The sequence below is a fragment of the Bactrocera dorsalis genome, chromosome 3 (genome assembly GCF_023373825.1).
Source record: "Bactrocera dorsalis isolate Fly_Bdor chromosome 3, ASM2337382v1, whole genome shotgun sequence".
Classification (NCBI taxonomy): Eukaryota; Metazoa; Arthropoda; class Insecta; order Diptera; family Tephritidae; genus Bactrocera; species Bactrocera dorsalis.
The window spans coordinates 62,601,176-62,618,657 of record NC_064305.1 but is presented as its reverse complement, the minus strand read 5'-3'; the positions used below and the strand labels follow the sequence as shown (position 1 = coordinate 62,618,657).

General features: G+C 35.5%; 3 protein-coding genes and 1 non-coding gene across 5 annotated transcripts; 1 reads left to right on the top strand and 3 right to left on the bottom strand.

The window, feature by feature from the left end:
- Positions 1 to 4,653, bottom strand: LOC105224644 (uncharacterized). 2 transcript variants are annotated; one of them, XM_011202797.3, is made up of 3 exons: positions 4,486 to 4,653; positions 860 to 1,189; positions 1 to 641 (listed from the first exon to the last, which is right to left on the bottom strand). In XM_011202797.3, the coding sequence occupies exons 1-3, from the start codon at positions 4,500 to 4,502 to the stop codon at positions 476 to 478; spliced, it is 513 nt and encodes a 170-aa protein (XP_011201099.2). In that variant the 5' UTR covers positions 4,503 to 4,653; the 3' UTR covers positions 1 to 475. The 2 variants fall into 2 exon arrangements, with proteins under 2 accessions (XP_011201099.2, XP_011201098.2); XM_011202796.4 differs by lacking the exon at positions 4,486 to 4,653 and adding an exon at positions 1,292 to 1,503.
- Trnat-agu (transfer RNA threonine (anticodon AGU)) lies at positions 66 to 139 on the top strand. Its single transcript has one exon. It is a non-coding gene; the product is annotated as a tRNA-Thr (tRNA).
- Positions 4,654 to 7,819: 3,166 nt separating the features above from the next.
- LOC105224642 (protein late bloomer) lies at positions 7,820 to 9,964 on the bottom strand. Its single transcript, XM_011202793.3, has 5 exons — positions 9,806 to 9,964; positions 9,297 to 9,464; positions 9,069 to 9,227; positions 8,748 to 8,942; positions 7,820 to 7,972 (listed from the first exon to the last, which is right to left on the bottom strand). The coding sequence occupies exons 1-5, from the start codon at positions 9,863 to 9,865 to the stop codon at positions 7,916 to 7,918; spliced, it is 639 nt and encodes a 212-aa protein (XP_011201095.2). The 5' UTR covers positions 9,866 to 9,964; the 3' UTR covers positions 7,820 to 7,915.
- Positions 9,965 to 11,365: 1,401 nt separating this feature from the next.
- Positions 11,366 to 16,108, bottom strand: LOC105224643 (protein late bloomer). Its single transcript, XM_049452434.1, has 5 exons — positions 15,945 to 16,108; positions 13,166 to 13,333; positions 12,946 to 13,104; positions 12,617 to 12,811; positions 11,366 to 11,501 (listed from the first exon to the last, which is right to left on the bottom strand). Exons 1-5 carry the CDS (start codon positions 16,002 to 16,004, stop codon positions 11,445 to 11,447), a joined length of 639 nt encoding a protein of 212 aa, XP_049308391.1. The 5' UTR covers positions 16,005 to 16,108; the 3' UTR covers positions 11,366 to 11,444.
- Positions 16,109 to 17,482: the final 1,374 nt, after the last annotated feature.

The window sequence follows — 17,482 nt, the reverse complement described above, 5'->3', positions numbered from 1 at the left end:
TTCCAAGTTATCATATTTATTCATCGTAGTTTTCTAACATTCCTGTACAGCAGGGTTGCTAATGTGGCGCCGTGGCTTAGTTGGTTAAAGCGCCTGTCTAGTAAACAGGAGATCGTGAGTTCGAATCTCGCCGGGGCCTTTAATGGAAGTTAACGTTAACTTTTAAAATCTTTTTCATTTAAAAAAATGAAAAACAATAATTTCAGTTATATATTAATAACACTAATAATTTAAATTTATTAAATTTTTTAGAATTATAAGGTTTTCGCTTTTCCTTTACTACAGTTATACTCCAGTTTTTACTTATTATGTATGTAATTAGCTATGACCAAATGGTTCTAAACTATGCTAAACCGAATTTCAACAATATAAACAACAATAAAAGCTCTCAAACGGCATGCATATTCAGTCAGCAAACCACTCATCAACAACGCAAGCTTTGTAAGCCGTAAAAGCTTTACGAAAATCGCTTTGTTCAGTCCTTATACACCAAAAACAAAGTCACCACCATGTAGTAAGACGGCCGTTCATAAACCAAATTTGTAAAATTATCCATCTTTTCATCCAGTAAATGGCGCATGCGAAAGCTAAGCCCTTGATTTTGTTTTTCCACTATTGAAAGAAGGCAAACAATGCGATGTCTGTGGGTGAGAAAAGAGGAAGTCAGTTAATTTAAGGTAAAACTATAAAAGAAACACAAATTTATGATATTTTGTTGTTTTTATAGAATCTAATACGCTAAAGAATATATCGTCAATCATCAAAGTAAGCAGTAAGTAGACTGAAATATCCTTTCCTAGAAAAATAAATCGCCAAAATCTAAATACTTTTCTTTTTCAACAATTTTGTCCCTCCTCACCTCCTATGCTGTAAACGCTTCACACGATCTCGTATATCCGCCGCCAGTGTTTCGGCCATTTGCAACGAACGCCACGAATCATAGGAGCGACCAAAGCGATCCCACGTTAAACGCTCCTCAATAGCCGTCTCAATCAGCTTATAAACCGCTTCCATGCTGAAATTATTACGAAAGTATTCCCACTCGCGCTTCGGCTTCTCGGCAGCGCTTTCAACTTCTTCGCCGTCACCGGCGGTGGAATGCAGCTTCTGTAGGGCGCGTTTCTTGCCCAACATCGATTCCATGAGCAGAGCATTCATGCGATTTGTGGTGCGCACTGAGGCGGTAATTCTACAACAACAAAGACGGAGACACAGTAGAATAATTTCAATTGTATATCAATTATTTTTTGGAAATTTAAAAACTTAAATATTTTATATATTTTCATATTACTGTTTTCGCACGGCAGGCCAAGCGGACATTTTCGACAATCAATCAAACCGCCAATCAATCAATCAATATATGCAAATATATATTTTTAACAATTTCACTAAAATTTGTCGCTCGAAAGTTATCAGTTATACAGAAACACCGGAACTGCCACTTGACAAGCCTTCAGAAATGCAACGCGCATGCAACTGAATCGCTGTTGTGGCGCCGCACTGCGACAAAGCCACAGTAACGCGTCAAATGCTCGCCGCCGACAATTGAGTTGTTCGCTGGCGACAGCCCACACACACACCCAAATCAATTATTTACACAAGCAACTAGCTGTGATAGCAGATAGCGGTAGACAGTCAGCTTTCAATGCCAAGCTTTCAACACCGCCAGTCAACCGCCTTCACTTTCTGTTCCCGTTGTCTACATATAACTTAGGTTGATTTCTGCGAGATTGTGACATTTGAGGTTTGCTACATTTCGCTGCTATTGGCGTGTTGCAAGCCATAAATCATCACCATTAGCTGTGACTATGACGCCACCCACAAGGCTGTCGTGTCGATGAATCGCTGAGCTGCGAGCAACGATCGGCTGTAAGCGCAAGAATTTGACAAGTAGGGGGATGTTCCGAAAGACCTTCAGTCTAATGGTGTTGGCATATGTGCATTATGGCAACAATTTTTATAAATTGTTTTGAAAATAAAATACTATATACAAGTATATATTGTATATATATTCATATCGTGTGAGGTCGTTTCGAGGCTTCAAATGGAGTCATTAAGGGAATAGTTGTATTTTTATACCCGGAACAGGGTATATAAAGTGTACACGGTGTTTGTAACACCCAAGTGGAAATGGCAGAAACTTTATAAAGTGTCTATATAAATGATCAGTGATCAATGACCCCTAAGTAATAAGCTTCAAGCAGATTTGTATATTATTAAAAAAGAATAAAAAGTTGAGTTTGCACTCAAAATCTACCGAGTTTTTTGAGGTTAGAAAACATTATGACGTGATGAGAGAAAATGGACTGCGGATTCGTGCTTAGCGACCAAAAAAACATATAATAATAATATAATATATTTATTCTTCAAATTCTATGTATGTCGTCTCCCACAAAGTAGTCCCCCTTGGCCCCAATACACTTGTGCCAACGTTTTAACTAATTCTCAAAACAATTGTTAAAGTCAATTTCTGAAATAGCATTCAATGGGCGTAGCGATTCACGTTTAATGTCTTAAATTGGTTCAAAACAGTTTCCCCGGTTTTCGTGTTTGCCGAATAGCCAGAAGTCATACGAAGCCAAATCAGGCGACCGAAGACCTTTTCCAACATTCTGAATGTTTTCAATTATATTGATGAGCAAAGTATCAAACACCCAAAAAAATGTTAGCCCAAGTTTTGTTATTTAATTTTAGATTTTATGACCTAAGGTATGCATTTTGAGGTTTTAATAAGAATTCATGTAACCGATTTAAGATAATCAACAATATATTCTCAAAGATAAAGCTCACTATAAGCATTATATTTTGTTATAGCACCATGATAAGATGCCTGACTATTTGAAATTGAAGCTCGTGATCTCCGCGACATTTGGTTTCAACAAGACGACGCCAATTTCCACACATCGCATCAATCAATGGATTTATAGAGAGAGACCTTGGAGAAAAACATTACTCTTATCATTCGCCGTTTTCCAGTCGAAATCTTCTAATGAGTCATCGAAAATTGGAATAAACGAAAGGATCATCTGAGACGTAGCCGCGGCCAACATTTGAAACAGATAATCTTCAAAAAATAAATGCGAAAAAATGTTCTTTGTTATGATAATAAATATTCCCCATTTGATTAGAAGTTTCTCGAAATGAATCACCCTATATATTTAAGTTTAAATTAGGTAATGAGAAATAGAGCAACCGGTTGTACTTTAATCTAAAAGTAATGTAAGAAAGTTATGATGTTTTCTGATATCATCCCATTAGGACAGATTATTGCTAATCGGAGAAATTTCTTCTGAGATTGCAACGTTGCTTTGGACAGTAATCTATGCCAAATTTCGTGAAGATATCTCGTCAAATAAAAAAGTTTTTCTTACAAGCATTTGATTCTGATTGTTCAGTTTGTACTGTGATCTATTAGCAATAATGGTCGAATAACGTCGGTTCCGACAAATGAGCAATGAGATATCTCAAAACTAAGTACTCGCGTATATACAGACAGGCGGAGATGACTAAATTCATACAGCTCATCATGCTGATCGTTATATACATACAAAATCTCTGACGCTTTTTTCTGGGTCTTATAAATTTCATTGCAAACTTAATGTAGAAGGTATAAAACTGAAAAGCGAAGACTCCATACTACATACAAGACGTTGCAATTTTATTGCGCTATTAAAGTATTCATTTACAACGCTGACATTGCTGCTTGAAATTTCTAAATTGTTATTGATTCACTGACGTGAGTGAAACAACTTACAAAGCTACACACACGTTGCGCTGCACATATTTACTTTGCAAATCAAAGCTGTCTACAAAGCAGGTTATTGCTGGCATGGCTGCACAAGTGTATGCCATAGCGTATGAGTAACCATGAGCCGATGTAACTCAATACCAGCCAGATAGGCAAATTACTACGCTGTTTACATGCCAATTTTCAATAATACCACAACTTTTAATTTGCAATTAAAGTGTTGCGCGAACTTCCAAACGCACACACACACATAATGCCCCTACATAGAATTTCATGTGTATAAATGTGTGGGCTGTCTATAGAAGTTCAGAACTTAGGTAAACACAACACAGAAACTCCTACTTTTTTGAGTTTAGCACAACTTTTCACACATTAACCGCAAAAGTTTCGAAAAAGAACACACATACTTGTTCCCGGTAAAACTCTGTAGCAATTGGCAGTCGGAAGGCAGGTAACCACCGACAAGCGGTACGCGGTAGCGGCATGTCAGCACAGCAGCTAACAAATATTTCTGACTTATTTAAATACGTGCAACTCATTTGCAAGTATATAGACTTTTTTTGCAACAACATTTTTTCTTCCATAGTGCAATTTCTTATCTCTATGCCCAATATAGCTCTAATTCTTCCTTTTAACTCTTATTTTGTATATATTTTTCTTGTACCAGCAATTACTTTGCTATTGTTTGCTTTCAGTAAGTTTTTCACGACTTTTAGCACAACCCTCCCAGTACTCACGCCTTTACTCGATCCATTTGCCAAACACTGCGTTTGATTTCTTACACCCACGTTCGTTGATCCCACCGTCGTAAATTGTACTGAATTGCGGCGCTAACGGAAAAGCGCATTTTGGCCACTTACTTTTCGCCGCTATTGTTCTTCTTTATATCAGCTATCCACACTTACAAAAGTATAGCGCTTTGTTTATCCTTCTATGGAAATCTAATTCTATTCTAGGCGTGCTCGATTCTCAAATGTTTTCCATTAACTATCCGCTTTTATCGCTTCTAATGTGTTTTCCGTCCGCCACACCGAAAAGAAGTAGTTGCTTCCAGTACTTTAGTGTGTTTGTAGATGTGTCTTAGTAATTTCGCCTATTTTAAGGTGCCAAAAGTTCAATTTTTTATATGCTTACAGGGTGCTTAATATATGCTCATTTGAAATTATTACTTGCATATATTTGATTAATTGAGTTGAAATTTTTTATGCATCAACGTAATAAAAGAAAACAGTATGTAAAGCCTGGCCTCGAACCTGGTGCCAATACGTTTGGTATTGTCTTTTTCATATGGAGAATTAGGTTTTATCGTATTCTGGCACATTTTTGCAAATTAAGGTCATCACTGCGGCTTTTAACAGCTTTTGAGTAATATGAAACCAACCAGAAAAAATCCTTAAGAGATTTTATTGATGCCTTGGAAAATAAACCATGTGAACTTTTCTAAAGATATCTTATAAAAAAAGTTTTTTATACAAGAACTTGATTTTCATCGGAGAGTTTGTCTGACTGTTATGCGCTATAATGTTGCGATCTGAATTTTTTAAGTATTAAATTATTGCCTTCTTAGGGAGAAAAGGACGTGCGCAAGATTTCATATCGATATCTCTCTCAAAAGCTGAGCAACTAGTTTGCGTGCACCGTTCGCATAATTTATTTATCTGAAGTTAGCCTAGGCGTATGAGTCATTTCTTCTTAATTCAACCTACGGGCTGCTTCTCACGATTGCACAGAGATATTGAAATACTATGTACTGTGGGCAAAAACTAATAAGGCTTCTTAATTTAAATTTCGCGCAAAAACCAATTCGTTCAAATATTTTTTTCTAGGTTGGTATGACTGTTACTGACATCTGTGCCAAATGTCACATCAAAATAATTTAAAGATTTTTATTTATTTTTTATAAAATAATCATTAGTATTTAATATACGCTTGTCTTTCTGAAGTACATAAAGTGCATTCGGCGAGAAAGTCAGAGATCATACTGAAATCGTTCGTGCACTCAGAAACCGGGGGATATATTATAAATCGATCTTATACATAATTTACATTTTACCAAATTAATGAAATTATTTGTTTTAGAGTAATAAAAGTGAATAGCAATATGTAGTATCGGGGATGGAAGGTAATCTTTTTCAAAGGTTCAGAGTTTGACATTTATATTCACTATTTGAGAAATTACTACACATAGACTTACATCGACAACTTTTTAATAAACCTTAAAATTTACAGTGCCTTAAAAACTGTTTTCGTTTTCCAAACTGTAAGTAACTTTTATTTGGGAAATTTTTTTAAGGGGGTATTCTGGTCTAGAAATTTAAAAAACATCGATGTTTTTTTATATTTTCAAAGTTTAACTATTCAAGAATATGTGTACAAGACGATTTTTCAAAATTCAAATTATTTTCGGAGATATAGGCATTTTTCTGACCCGGCATCCAAACTGGTTCGGCCGGAACTAATCGAACAAAAGACTTTACGCGAAACTTTAATCGCGTTTTTTCAAAACCGACCTTTTCGGAACGATACCCACGATTTCTCAGGTTCTACTGGACCGATTTACTTGAAATTTTTATAGAGTCTTCTTTATAGGCTTGTCTATGGTTGGAACTAGCCCCATCCCCAAATTTTTATTTTTTATTATTTTTAAAAAATTCGAAATAGCCAGAAAATGTGATTCAAAAAAATACTTTTTTTTCAGGCAGTCGCCATTTTGTCAAAAAATAATTTTCCCCACTTTTCCGTAGTTCCGGCCATTGCGACATTATTCTAGATTAATAATCTTTTCTTTTTGGTTCCAGATAACTAGGAGGGTTGAAATCATGGGTATGGTCACGTGGAAATTTTGAGAGACCCCCTCACTTCGTCAGCTCATAATTTTCGAAATTTTTTACTTTTTTTAGTTTTTAATTTTTTTCTGTACTCTTCTAAAAATAACAAAGAAATAATAAAAAAATGGATAATAAAAATATGAATTGCCTTTTTTTACGACACTTTAAAAATTACCTGAAATTCATGCTTCTAGTCCAGAATACCCCCTTAATCATGTAATATAAAATACATTGTTGTGTTATAGTTGGTTATTATAGCCAGACATCATTGATGGCAACTTACAATAACTTGTCCACATATTCCACAGGAAGCGATATCCATCTCAAGCGGTTGAACAATAGAAAAGTTGACTCATCTGTAAATATCGCTATCACGATTGATGTTTTCTTACGCTCAGTGCAACCCTTGTTCAATGTGTGTTTTTGAAAGGCGGAGTTTGAATCAGGACTGCTGCGTTTGATGCCAGATATCTGAAGTCTTTAGAAATGTATTTTTATTATTATTCAGAGATTTTTTAAACAACACTGTTTTAGCTTATCTTGAACAGAGCAGTGCTTTCTTCTCAAAGTGGAGAACAATATCTTTATCCTCGAATAGTCCCGAAGAGGTGCTCTAGGTCCACTTGTGCCCATAAACAGTTACTCTATTGCAAGGTTTTCTTATCCAAGGTATTATTATAAATTATAGTAATTTCATTACTATTTCTGTGATTTATTTAAAATAAAATTTGATAAAATAACCGTTTTACTGTTTTTTTTATCATAAATGTACGCTAATATGTCTTCTAAAACAATTTATTTTTATTATGAAAAAGTTGACTTAGACTATTTTATACCCTTTCCAGACATTCTACAATATTTATTTGTTTATTTAATGAAAATTGAAATAAGAGCAATTATATTACACGACTTTTTGACAGCCGTTTACATTAACTTGTCAAGAAAGTTTCACCATAAACAAATTATCTGCTTTGCACACTAAACGACAGCAAAGGAAACGCATATGTATGTATGCACATATTATATCTAAATACATCAAATGACATTTAATATACCCAGCAGAGGAAGGCACTGATATTAAATGCTTCAGCTGTACCGTTAATACACTACTGCCAATCTGCTCTTACAAAATTATTGGCTAACAAATGTGGCCATGTTTTCATATTTAAAATTATGATTAATTTTATTTTTCATACACAAAAAGTAAACAAAAGCATTTAAAGAATAAATACAAGAATTCCGAAAAAAATATTTTTATTAAATATGCTTAAATAAGGAATTATAACTTATTTAGTATTCCTTCTACGGATTTAGCATTGCGCTTTTGTGGCTTATTCTGTTAGTAGTCCAGCTGATAAATAACACCCAAAGCTATTGCAAACGCTAAAGAAACGGCCTGAAATAAAGGTAAAGAATTTATCGATATTATTATTACTTCAGAAGTATTCAATTAAGTAGGGGTTCCACTTCAGGAAAATATCACAAGCCATAATTTTTTTGATTTGAAATATTCCCACAATGATTTCAATTTTAATTTTTGTCTATAAAAACTTTGGAAAAAAGTTTTTCATTTATGTGAAGGAGCTTAAGAGTGCTTCTCCCTTTATGAAGATAGAGCAACATTTTTCATGCCGTTTTCTTTTATGTAATACTCAAACAACAGAATTCAGTAAAATCTAAAAGAATGGGTCGCGATACAATACCTTATCTATTACCTTAAGTCTCTTATTAAATCAGTATGTCTTCAGAGTTGATAAAAGGTGGTATTTTTGGTTCAGATTCCAGAGCGAATTCGGAATCAATACAAAAGCCGACATTATATGGACGCAAAAATAAAAAAAAATGGCCAAGTCGTTATAATTGCTTAAAAAGCCAATATTTTCGAATCGTAAACGTCCTTTCCTTTATACATACATTTGCCTATATAACCAAAAACACCTTTTTTGTTGGCCTGTGTTATAAAACATGTCTATACGAAGTTCAAAAGCAAACAAAGAGACATCGAACTAAACTCGACTTGTCTTATCAACATTACAAAGATAGAAAACGCTCTCACTGGCCTAACCTGTAACCCATTACCACCTACGGGATAACTCTGAGATTTGTATAAAAAATACTATATTATTATATTGTATTAAGGATTAAACTTGTTCGAATAATTAATCACTCACCTCAATGGTAAATATGATCAAACAGCCGATATACATGTGTTTGTAGGAAGTGTCGTAACTATCGGTGAGTTCAGCCAAGCAGCCCGTTTGGTATAAATCTTCAGGCATCATGGTGTAGCCCCTATAACAGCTCAACGGTATTAGCATATCTGCGTTGATGTAGTCATTATAATTTGTCTTGCCACAGCATTCCAACTATGTTAAAGAATTTAGAAATCTGTACAAGCTCAAAGTTAGGAATTATGTGTTTAGTAAAAAAATTATTTTCTAATTTTGCAAAGCAAAAAAAAATTTTAATTTTTTTATTTATTTTTTACATACCGTACTTTGGAACATATGCATTGTTACATCGCTGCCTTCTTTCATATGCTGCCACGCCAAATTGACGTCATGGCCTGCATGTTCTGCGCTATCAGCCTTCTTTATATATATTATGTTTATCACATTGCACACGATAAGCACCAACAAACATGCGGCGTACTAAAAAATTTGAGAAATAAAACTTATGATTTTTTTTTAAATACATAACAGTTATTTTGTTATTCATACCGTCCATATGCAACATAGACTTTCGGTCAGCGCTCCGCAGCAACCAACAAATGCGATACAAAGTATTATGCTGCCGAAAACGATCAAATTGACACAAATTGGCTTAATGGCCGCACCAAGTTCCTTCATCAGCAATGCACTCAAAACTACTATGACAATGCCAAACACCTATGAAAGAATTATTAGTTGACACGCACAACCATTAGGTGAACTATTTATTATACTCTGTAGCAACATTTTGCAAAAGTAAAAAAATGTCACATACATGAAGTCCCGTAAATTTGTTATGAACAATTTGATTAGAGCAATATCTTGCTATTGTTTCTTCTTTTCGTTCACTCTTGTGTCAAAACACCAAACAAAAGGGACAAAACAAATAAAAGCAAAACATCGCACAAACACTTTTTCATTTCAAACTTTCATTCTCAAAAAAAAAATATCAAAACAATAAAACATTTTCTTCAAATCCACACTTTCCTTAAGATTTTCTTCAAAATTCCGATACTCACCACACACAAAAAGTTAGAAAACACCACAATATACTTTATGGTTATTGTTAGACAATTCATTTAGTTTGATTAAGAAAGAGCATCTCTTAAATTTACAAATAATAACAGGAAATTTTTGAATTTCGATTGCTTCTGACATACATATAATTTACAAATGTTTGTAAAATATAAAAATAAATATATTTAAGGCAGTGCTGCCTTATATCATAGATACAGAGACGTTAAAAAATTAATAAAAAATTATGATACCTGCGTTCGAATAGCCATTTCGCAGCTCTATTGTCAAATCAATATAATCTAGATTGTTCGATTCGCCACTATTTAATCTTTAACGAATCACAAACAACTATTTATTGTAAACTTAAACCCTTAGGTATATTGTTCAATTGAAAAGTCCCCGACCAACACCTTTGTATGGCATAATTCGCATTTTTTATTCCACATAGTTCATTTCAAGCGTGATATAGCAACCCTCCAACTTTTCGATAACATTTTTGTAGTACGATTTGTCCTTTGCTTCAAAATATTTCTCAGTTTCGGCGATAATTTCGAGGCACATTTATAGTATATGGTCGATATAGAAGTAGTTCAAAGCCCAGTCCATGGATTTTTACCGACGTTTTCACTGACTTATGACACAGTGCAATGGCTTGGTGAAACAACACTTTCCTTTTCTTGAAAGACGGCCACTTTCGACGGTTTAGTCCTTCAAACGGGCCAATAACATTATATAATAGCCTACTCTTGCGTCCTCGCAAAGCACCCTGGAAACTTGAATAACGCTTGTGTGAGATGTGGTAGCCAACCCGTGAGTGACCTGTGGTGACTTCTGAAAGAGAGGAGTCACTCCGACATATGTATATTCAGTTTAAGGGTTCGCTGAAGTCGAAATGCATCACCGGTTCACCAGAGGTCGGTCTTGAAACAAGGACTCACCTAGCGAGGTTGTACGCTGGATTTGGGACCCGCTACATAGAAATCACTCCCAATGAAAAAGAAGCAACAGTCTAGGCTGAAAGACTTCATGTTCGATGATGAACACAGCAAGGTAATTATACCCTTGTATTTCCTTATAACATTTACTACAGCGGCCATATAAAGGATCGTTAATTCGGTGTGAGTGGGAGAAAGACTCAATCGTCAAGTCTTGGCATTCACTCCAGGGGATGAGCGTCTCGCCTCAATCGAAATCTCTCCAAATGGCTTGAGGCTGATCGTCTTCGCAGAGGTCCGAAATATGGTTATTTGTAGTACCAAATTCCAGCAGAAGAAAATTCATCAAGCTACTTGCCCGTCTCCAGATCGAAAACTTCGAAACCAAATCGATAATGTTGTGATAGATGGACGACATGTATCCAGTGTCCTTGATGTGGTTACTCTCCGAGAACCTTACATCGACTCGGACCACTATCCTGTTGTATCGAAGATACGCGCCCGCTTCTGTATAGCATAGCCAGCCCATCAGCAAACACGGGGAATGTACGACGTCGGCCATTGGGAGTGTATGAAGACACGAATACGAAATTGAAAACAAGTAAAATTCTTAAAAATACAATTTTTATTTAAAAATTCTAAAATTAGGAATTATAATAAAATTTCTTTCTAAGGATTTGGTATTGCGCTTTATCGGGTTCCTCTGTTAGTCCTCCAGCTGATAAGCAACACCCAAAGCTATTGCAAGCACTAAAGAAGCGGCCTGAAATATAAGGAAAGAAATTATCGATATTATTTTTACTTCAAAAATATGCAATAAAGTTATTATTACTATTTTTCTAAACACTAAAAGAACACCCTTTACTTAAAATGTTTATCAATGCAACTATCATAACTAAATTAAAAATTTACCAGACCGGACATTTAAGCTCGGCATAGAGGTAAATACGAAGGTTGGCTTTCATATTTCGGGATTTGGCAACACTAGCGTTGCAATCTGGAAACTCACAATTTTATCGTAAAATTTGACATTTTTGATAGTATGCATACTCAGAACGTTTTGACATATTTGTGACGCTATTTGTGTTGTTTAGAGTTACTTAAAATATTCATTTCGGTCAAAAAATGAAATTAAATTTGTAAATATATAAAAATATTATTTGGACGTAATCCCCGTAAATTCATTATAAGTGAATAGATGAACTTAATTCAATTTTTGACAAGGAAGCTCCATCAAGGACCAGTGTCTATCGATGTTATGATGAATTCAATTGAGGTCGTAGATCACTTCAAGACGAATTTCGGGAAGGTCGTCTAAAATTAGTTGTTGTGTGTTGCGCATACTGATATTACAAGATCGTCATGTGACCTATCATGAGATTGAGACAACCAGTTGTTTTTCAAGAAATCAGGACAACAAACCGCTGATGACGGATCACTCTACACCATGACAATGCGAGCTCTCACGCTTTGACTGAAACAACTACATTTTTGAGAACTCAAAACAACGATTTGATGAGTCATCCGCCGTGTAGTCCTGCCTTGGCAACTTATGACTTCTCCGTATTTCAGTCTGAGTGGCAAAATTACTATACTAAAAATGAAGTGGGCCGAAAAAGTTCTGAAGTGTACCGATTATAAAACATACAAAATTTGAGAACAATCAAAAGTGGATCGAAATAAACAAAAATGTATGAAAGCACGCGTCTTATCAAACCTTAGAAAGGAAGAGGCGCTCTCACAGGCTCAACCGGTAGCGCATTATCGGCTACCGGATATCTCTATGGTCTATATCTCTATGATTTATATAAAATATATATATGTATATATATATTATTAGAATGAGGATTAAATTAGATCAAATAATAAATCCCTCACCTCAATAGCAAAAACGACCCAACTGAAGTTATACATTCGCTTGAAGGAAGATCTATAACTATCGGTGAGTTCACCTAAACAGCCCCTTTGGTATAAATTTTCTGGAGACATGTCGGCGTTCCAATAACAAGATATCGGTATTGGTATACCTGCGGTCATGTAGTCATTATAATTTGTCTTGCCACAGCATTCCATCTACAATTAAGTAAAAAAAATTTGAAATCATTACAAGCTCAAAATACGAGCATTATGTATTTAGAACAAAAAATATTGTTTTGCAATTTTGCAACAAAAAATTTAAAGCGCTTTTTAATTAATTTTTTACATACCGTACTTTGGAACATATGCATTGTTACATCGCTGCCTTCTTTCATATGCTGCCACGCCAAATTCATGTCATTGCGTGCATGTTCGGCGCTATCAGCCTTATTTATATATATTATATTTATCACATTGCTCACGAGAAGTACCAACAAACATAGAACGTACTATAAAATTGTTAAATAAATTGTTTTTTATTAAAAATTAAAGATATTTCGTTATTCATACCGTCCATATGCAACATAGACTTTCGGTTAGCGCTCCGCAACAGCCAACAAATGAGATGCAAAGTATTATGCAGCCGAAGACGATCAAACTAACACAAATTGGCTTACTAGCCGCACCAAGTTCCTTCATCGCCAATGCACTCAAAACTACTATGACAATTCCGAACACCTGTGAAAGAGGTATAGGAAGCGGAAAGCTATTAGAAAATTCGGTGGTTGATGTTCAACTGTAGGACAGCATTACACAGAGAAATGAAGTTCAGAAAATGCAATGCAATGTTCCATGATTTCGAAAAAATTAGGTCCTAAATATTATATCAGCGAAGTTAATATTAAATATTTTCGATGCGACAAGCGTTCAGGGATGGTGGATCGAACAAACAATACCGATAGTTTAAACAGATTGGCCGCACTTACAAGCAGCCTAGCGCTATCAGCGTTTACGCTCAACCTTTTCTATCAAAAAATATATACATTTTACAGGAAGCCTTCAAAATCAAACAAAAAAATTAGCATTTTAAAATTTGAAAGTAACTTGTCCTTTGAGGCATCCACTATGGTAAAACTGGTATAAAATCGGTAAAACAGAAACTGGTAAAATAAAAAAAAGCTGTTGTACCACTTTCCTAAATTATTCAACTTCCTAACATTGTTGTTGCTTTCACAAAAAAATAAAGGGATTTTCAATAGGAAACCACAAAAGTAGACCGATAGGGACAGCAATCGATGCCATACTTTTTCTGCTCTTTTGACAATCCAATATGTCATAATCGTCCTGTCAGATCAAACATTGCTATATTGTTTATATCCGTTTGATAGACTTATTTCCCTAAATTTTTCATCAAATTCGGTTGTACTTAAATCTTTTTTGAAATATTCTACCATGAACAAGCCAATATTGACAATCTCGTCCTCTATCTCATTGTCATCGGTGCCTTTATGACCTAAACATAATAGAAGTGGAGTCGCTTCTTCCTAGGAACACTCTCCTCTGCTGCGCTGCTTCCCAAGACACTGCTGGACGATATGCGGAACGAGGTTTTGGCTTTGATTGCTGTTTGACTATCTGCATAGTTGTTAACTCTGGAGTTGCTTGCAGATCCATTAGAGGCTAGCTCCGCGGCTTTCTCTCGAGCAAAAATATTAACTTAGAATATATTGCAGTAATCCGGCGGCTTAAAAGGCTACCTATATTTAGTTCCGGACATTATAGTTCCACAACATCGCTCTCCAATTTCAATCCATCGCTGAAATTATGATATTTAATATGCGGCGTAAAGGAGCGGTACCATGACTATTCGTCAACCATCACATTCTTAGTTTACTTCGAATTGTTCCATTCCGGCAATTTTGTCGATTTTCAGGTTTCTAGGTAGGTTTACTACTAATTTAAGAGCCGCCGTTAGGGAGGTTCCTACAGCTCCCGGTACTCTCTAAAGCACCGTCCTGACATACAGCACCCAGGTTGTGCCGAGTATCTCCAAACATGCATTTGGGGCACTGCCGTATTTCCATACTCTTTCCTCCACATAGTGCTTCCAAAAGAGTTTTTTGTCCAAAGGTTCAAAGCGGGATATTGTATTTGTATGTGAAAAGAAGCCAATCTGTTTTCTCTGGACTCAACCAATTACATAATTTTTTAGTATTGTCACCCTATTGCTTCTCTTTTTCGATCACCCTTGAGACAAAAAGCTAAGCAAAAGAGACAAAACTATAGGAGGAAATAACGGGTGATTTTTTTGAGGTTAGGATTTTCATGCATTAGTATTTGACAGATCACGTGGGATTTCAGACATGGTGTCAAAGAGAAAGATGCTCAGTATGCTTTGACATTTCATCATGAATAGACTTACTAACGAGCAACGCTTGCAAATCATTGAATTTTATTACCAAAATCAGTGTTCGGTTCGAAATGTGTTTATCGACAAATTTTGTTCAGCGATGAGGCTCATTTCTGGTTGAATGGCTACGTAAATAAGCAAAATTGCCGCATTTGGGGTGAAGAGCAACCAGAAGCCGTTCAAGAACTGCCCATGCATCCCGAAAAATGCACTGTTTGGTGTGGTTTGTACGCTGGTGGAATCATTGGACCGTATTTTTTCAAAGATGCTGTTGGACGCAACGTTACGGTGAATGGCGATCGCTATCGTTCGATGCTAACAAACTTTTTGTTGCCAAAAATGGAAGAACTGAACTTGGTTGACATGTGGTTTCAACAAGATGGCGCTACATGCCACACAGCTCGCGATTCTATGGCCATTTTGAGGGAAAACTTCGGACAACAATTCATCTCAAGAAATGGACCCGTAAGTTGGCCACCAAGATCATGCGATTTAACGCCTTTAGACTATTTTTTGTGGGGCTACGTCAAGTCTAAAGTCTACAGAAATAAGCCAGCAACTATTCCAGCTTTGGAAGACAACATTTCCGAAGAAATTCGGGCTATTCCGGCCGAAATGCTCGAAAAAGTTGCCCAAAATTGGACTTTCCGAATGGACCACCTAAGACGCAGCCGCGGTCAACATTTAAATGAAATTATCTTCAAAAAGTAAATGTCATGAACCAATCTAACGTTTCAAATAAAGAACCGATGAGATTTTGCAAATTTTATGCGTTTTTTTTTTTAAAAAAAGTTATCAAGCTCTTAAAAAATCACCCTTTACAACGCACACGTTTTTCCATTTCCTACTTTCATTCTCAAAACAAAACATCAAAACAATAAAAAATTTTCTTCAAATCCACACTTCCCTTATGATTTTCTTCAAAATCCCAATACTCACCGCACATAAAAAGTTAAAAAACACCACAACATACTTTATTGTTTTCATTAGACAATCCATTTTGGTTGAATAAGAAATAGACTCTCTCAAAATTACAAATAATCACAGAAAATTTTTGAATTTCGTTTGCTGTTTACAAATATTAGTTAAAAATGGAAATAAATATATTTGAGATAGTGTTGCAAAATGTCATTTTACACCTCATACATTACAGTGATTGTAAAAATTAAAACATTGCTCTCTTTTCAAATATATGTGAATGTAACAACAATATTATCAAATATAATACAATACCAAAATTAGCGAGTGGAATTCGGTACAAGAGAGTATCGAACACCTTATTAAAAGAGTATAATCGTTTTCCGTTTGAACATCTGTTATGGTGTGTTCTATTCGCCACTCTCTTAGACTAGCTATTTATCTCAGTAAGTATTGTAAGATATCTTGGCAAATATACTTATAAATTATGTTATGTTCATCCTTAATTGAGAGTCAGCTATATTTCACGCGACATTTTCTCTGCGTTCATCTATATTATACACTATAGTAGTAAAGGGTGATCCATTTTTACTTTCTTAAAGAAAAAACATAAACTTCAAATTTAAAGGGACATTTTTATTACTACTCGAAAGGTCATTCTTTGGCATTCATGCTTTGAAGATTATTTCTTTCATATGTTGGCCGCGGCTACGTCTCAGATCGACTCGTTCGAGCACTTCGACAGTTAACACGCGTGATGTTTTTCTCTGAATCTGAAGAGGGATTGTCCGCATAGACTTTAGGCCTTACATATTCCCATAGAAAAGTCTAGCAATATCACACGATCCTGGTGGCCAACTTAATAAATTCATTGATTGATGCGATGTGTGGGAAGTGGCGCCGTTTTGTTGAAACCAAATGTAGCTGAGATCACGATCTTCAATTTCAGGTTTCGAATAGTTGGTTATCATGGCACAATAACGGTCGCCATTGACGGTTACGTTCCCACCGATATCATTTCTGAAGAAATATGAACTGATAATTCCACCGGCCCACAAACCACACCAAACCATTATTTTTTCTGAATGAAATGGCAACTCTTGCATCTCTTCAGGTTGCTTTTGGTTCCAAATGAGGCAATTTTGCTTGTTTACATACCCATCGAGCTAGAAATGGGCCTTATCACTGAACAAAAGTTGGCTCGCTTGGGAAGGTCGAAGTCGAACTTCTTGCACGGGCTGTATTTTGCATGCTTTCAATTTAAGATCTCGATGCTACAAGTCGTTCCATACAGTCCGAGTTGCTGCGAACGGTGCCGAATCGATCCTCCACGGCCTTAGAATAGGTGCTGGTATTGCGAATAGGATCAAAGCGCGCGAAACACATTCATTAAAGAGCGTGAAGTTTCGTAATAAAGTTGAACGACTTATAAACGTTGTTCAGAAGTAATTCTTTCCATGACCAAATGCCAAACAATACTGAACAAAAATAACGTGACAGCTTGACATGACTCCGATCTGTCAAAAGAAAAAGGCTATTGAAAAAAGTACCTCTACTTG

Excerpts from the sequence above, each read along its gene's own strand:
- LOC105224644 (XM_011202796.4), bottom strand. The coding sequence starts at position 1,320 with ATGTCCGCTTGGCCTGCCGTGCGAAAACA. Across the intron at positions 1,190-1,291 it reads TGGCCTGCCGTGCGAAAACA|AATTACCGCCTCAGTGCGCA; the intron begins GTAATATGAAAA and ends TTGTTGTTGTAG. Across the intron at positions 642-859 it reads AAGCGTTTACAGCATAGGAG|ACATCGCATTGTTTGCCTTC; the intron begins GTGAGGAGGGAC and ends TCTCACCCACAG.
- LOC105224642 (XM_011202793.3), bottom strand. The coding sequence starts at position 9,865 with ATGAATTGTCTAACAATAACCATAAAGTATATTGTGGTGTTTTCTAAC. Across the intron at positions 9,465-9,805 it reads TTTCTAACTTTTTGTGTGTG|GTGTTTGGCATTGTCATAGT; the intron begins GTGAGTATCGGA and ends ATTCTTTCATAG. Across the intron at positions 8,943-9,068 it reads TGCATATGTTCCAAAGTACG|TTGGAATGCTGTGGCAAGAC; the intron begins GTATGTAAAAAA and ends TCTTTAACATAG.
- LOC105224643 (XM_049452434.1), bottom strand. The coding sequence starts at position 16,004 with ATGGATTGTCTAATGAAAACAATAAAGTATGTTGTGGTGTTTTTTAAC. Across the intron at positions 13,334-15,944 it reads TTTTTAACTTTTTATGTGCG|GTGTTCGGAATTGTCATAGT; the intron begins GTGAGTATTGGG and ends CCTCTTTCACAG. Across the intron at positions 11,502-12,616 it reads GGGTCGTTTTTGCTATTGAG|GCCGCTTCTTTAGTGCTTGC; the intron begins GTGAGGGATTTA and ends CTTATATTTCAG.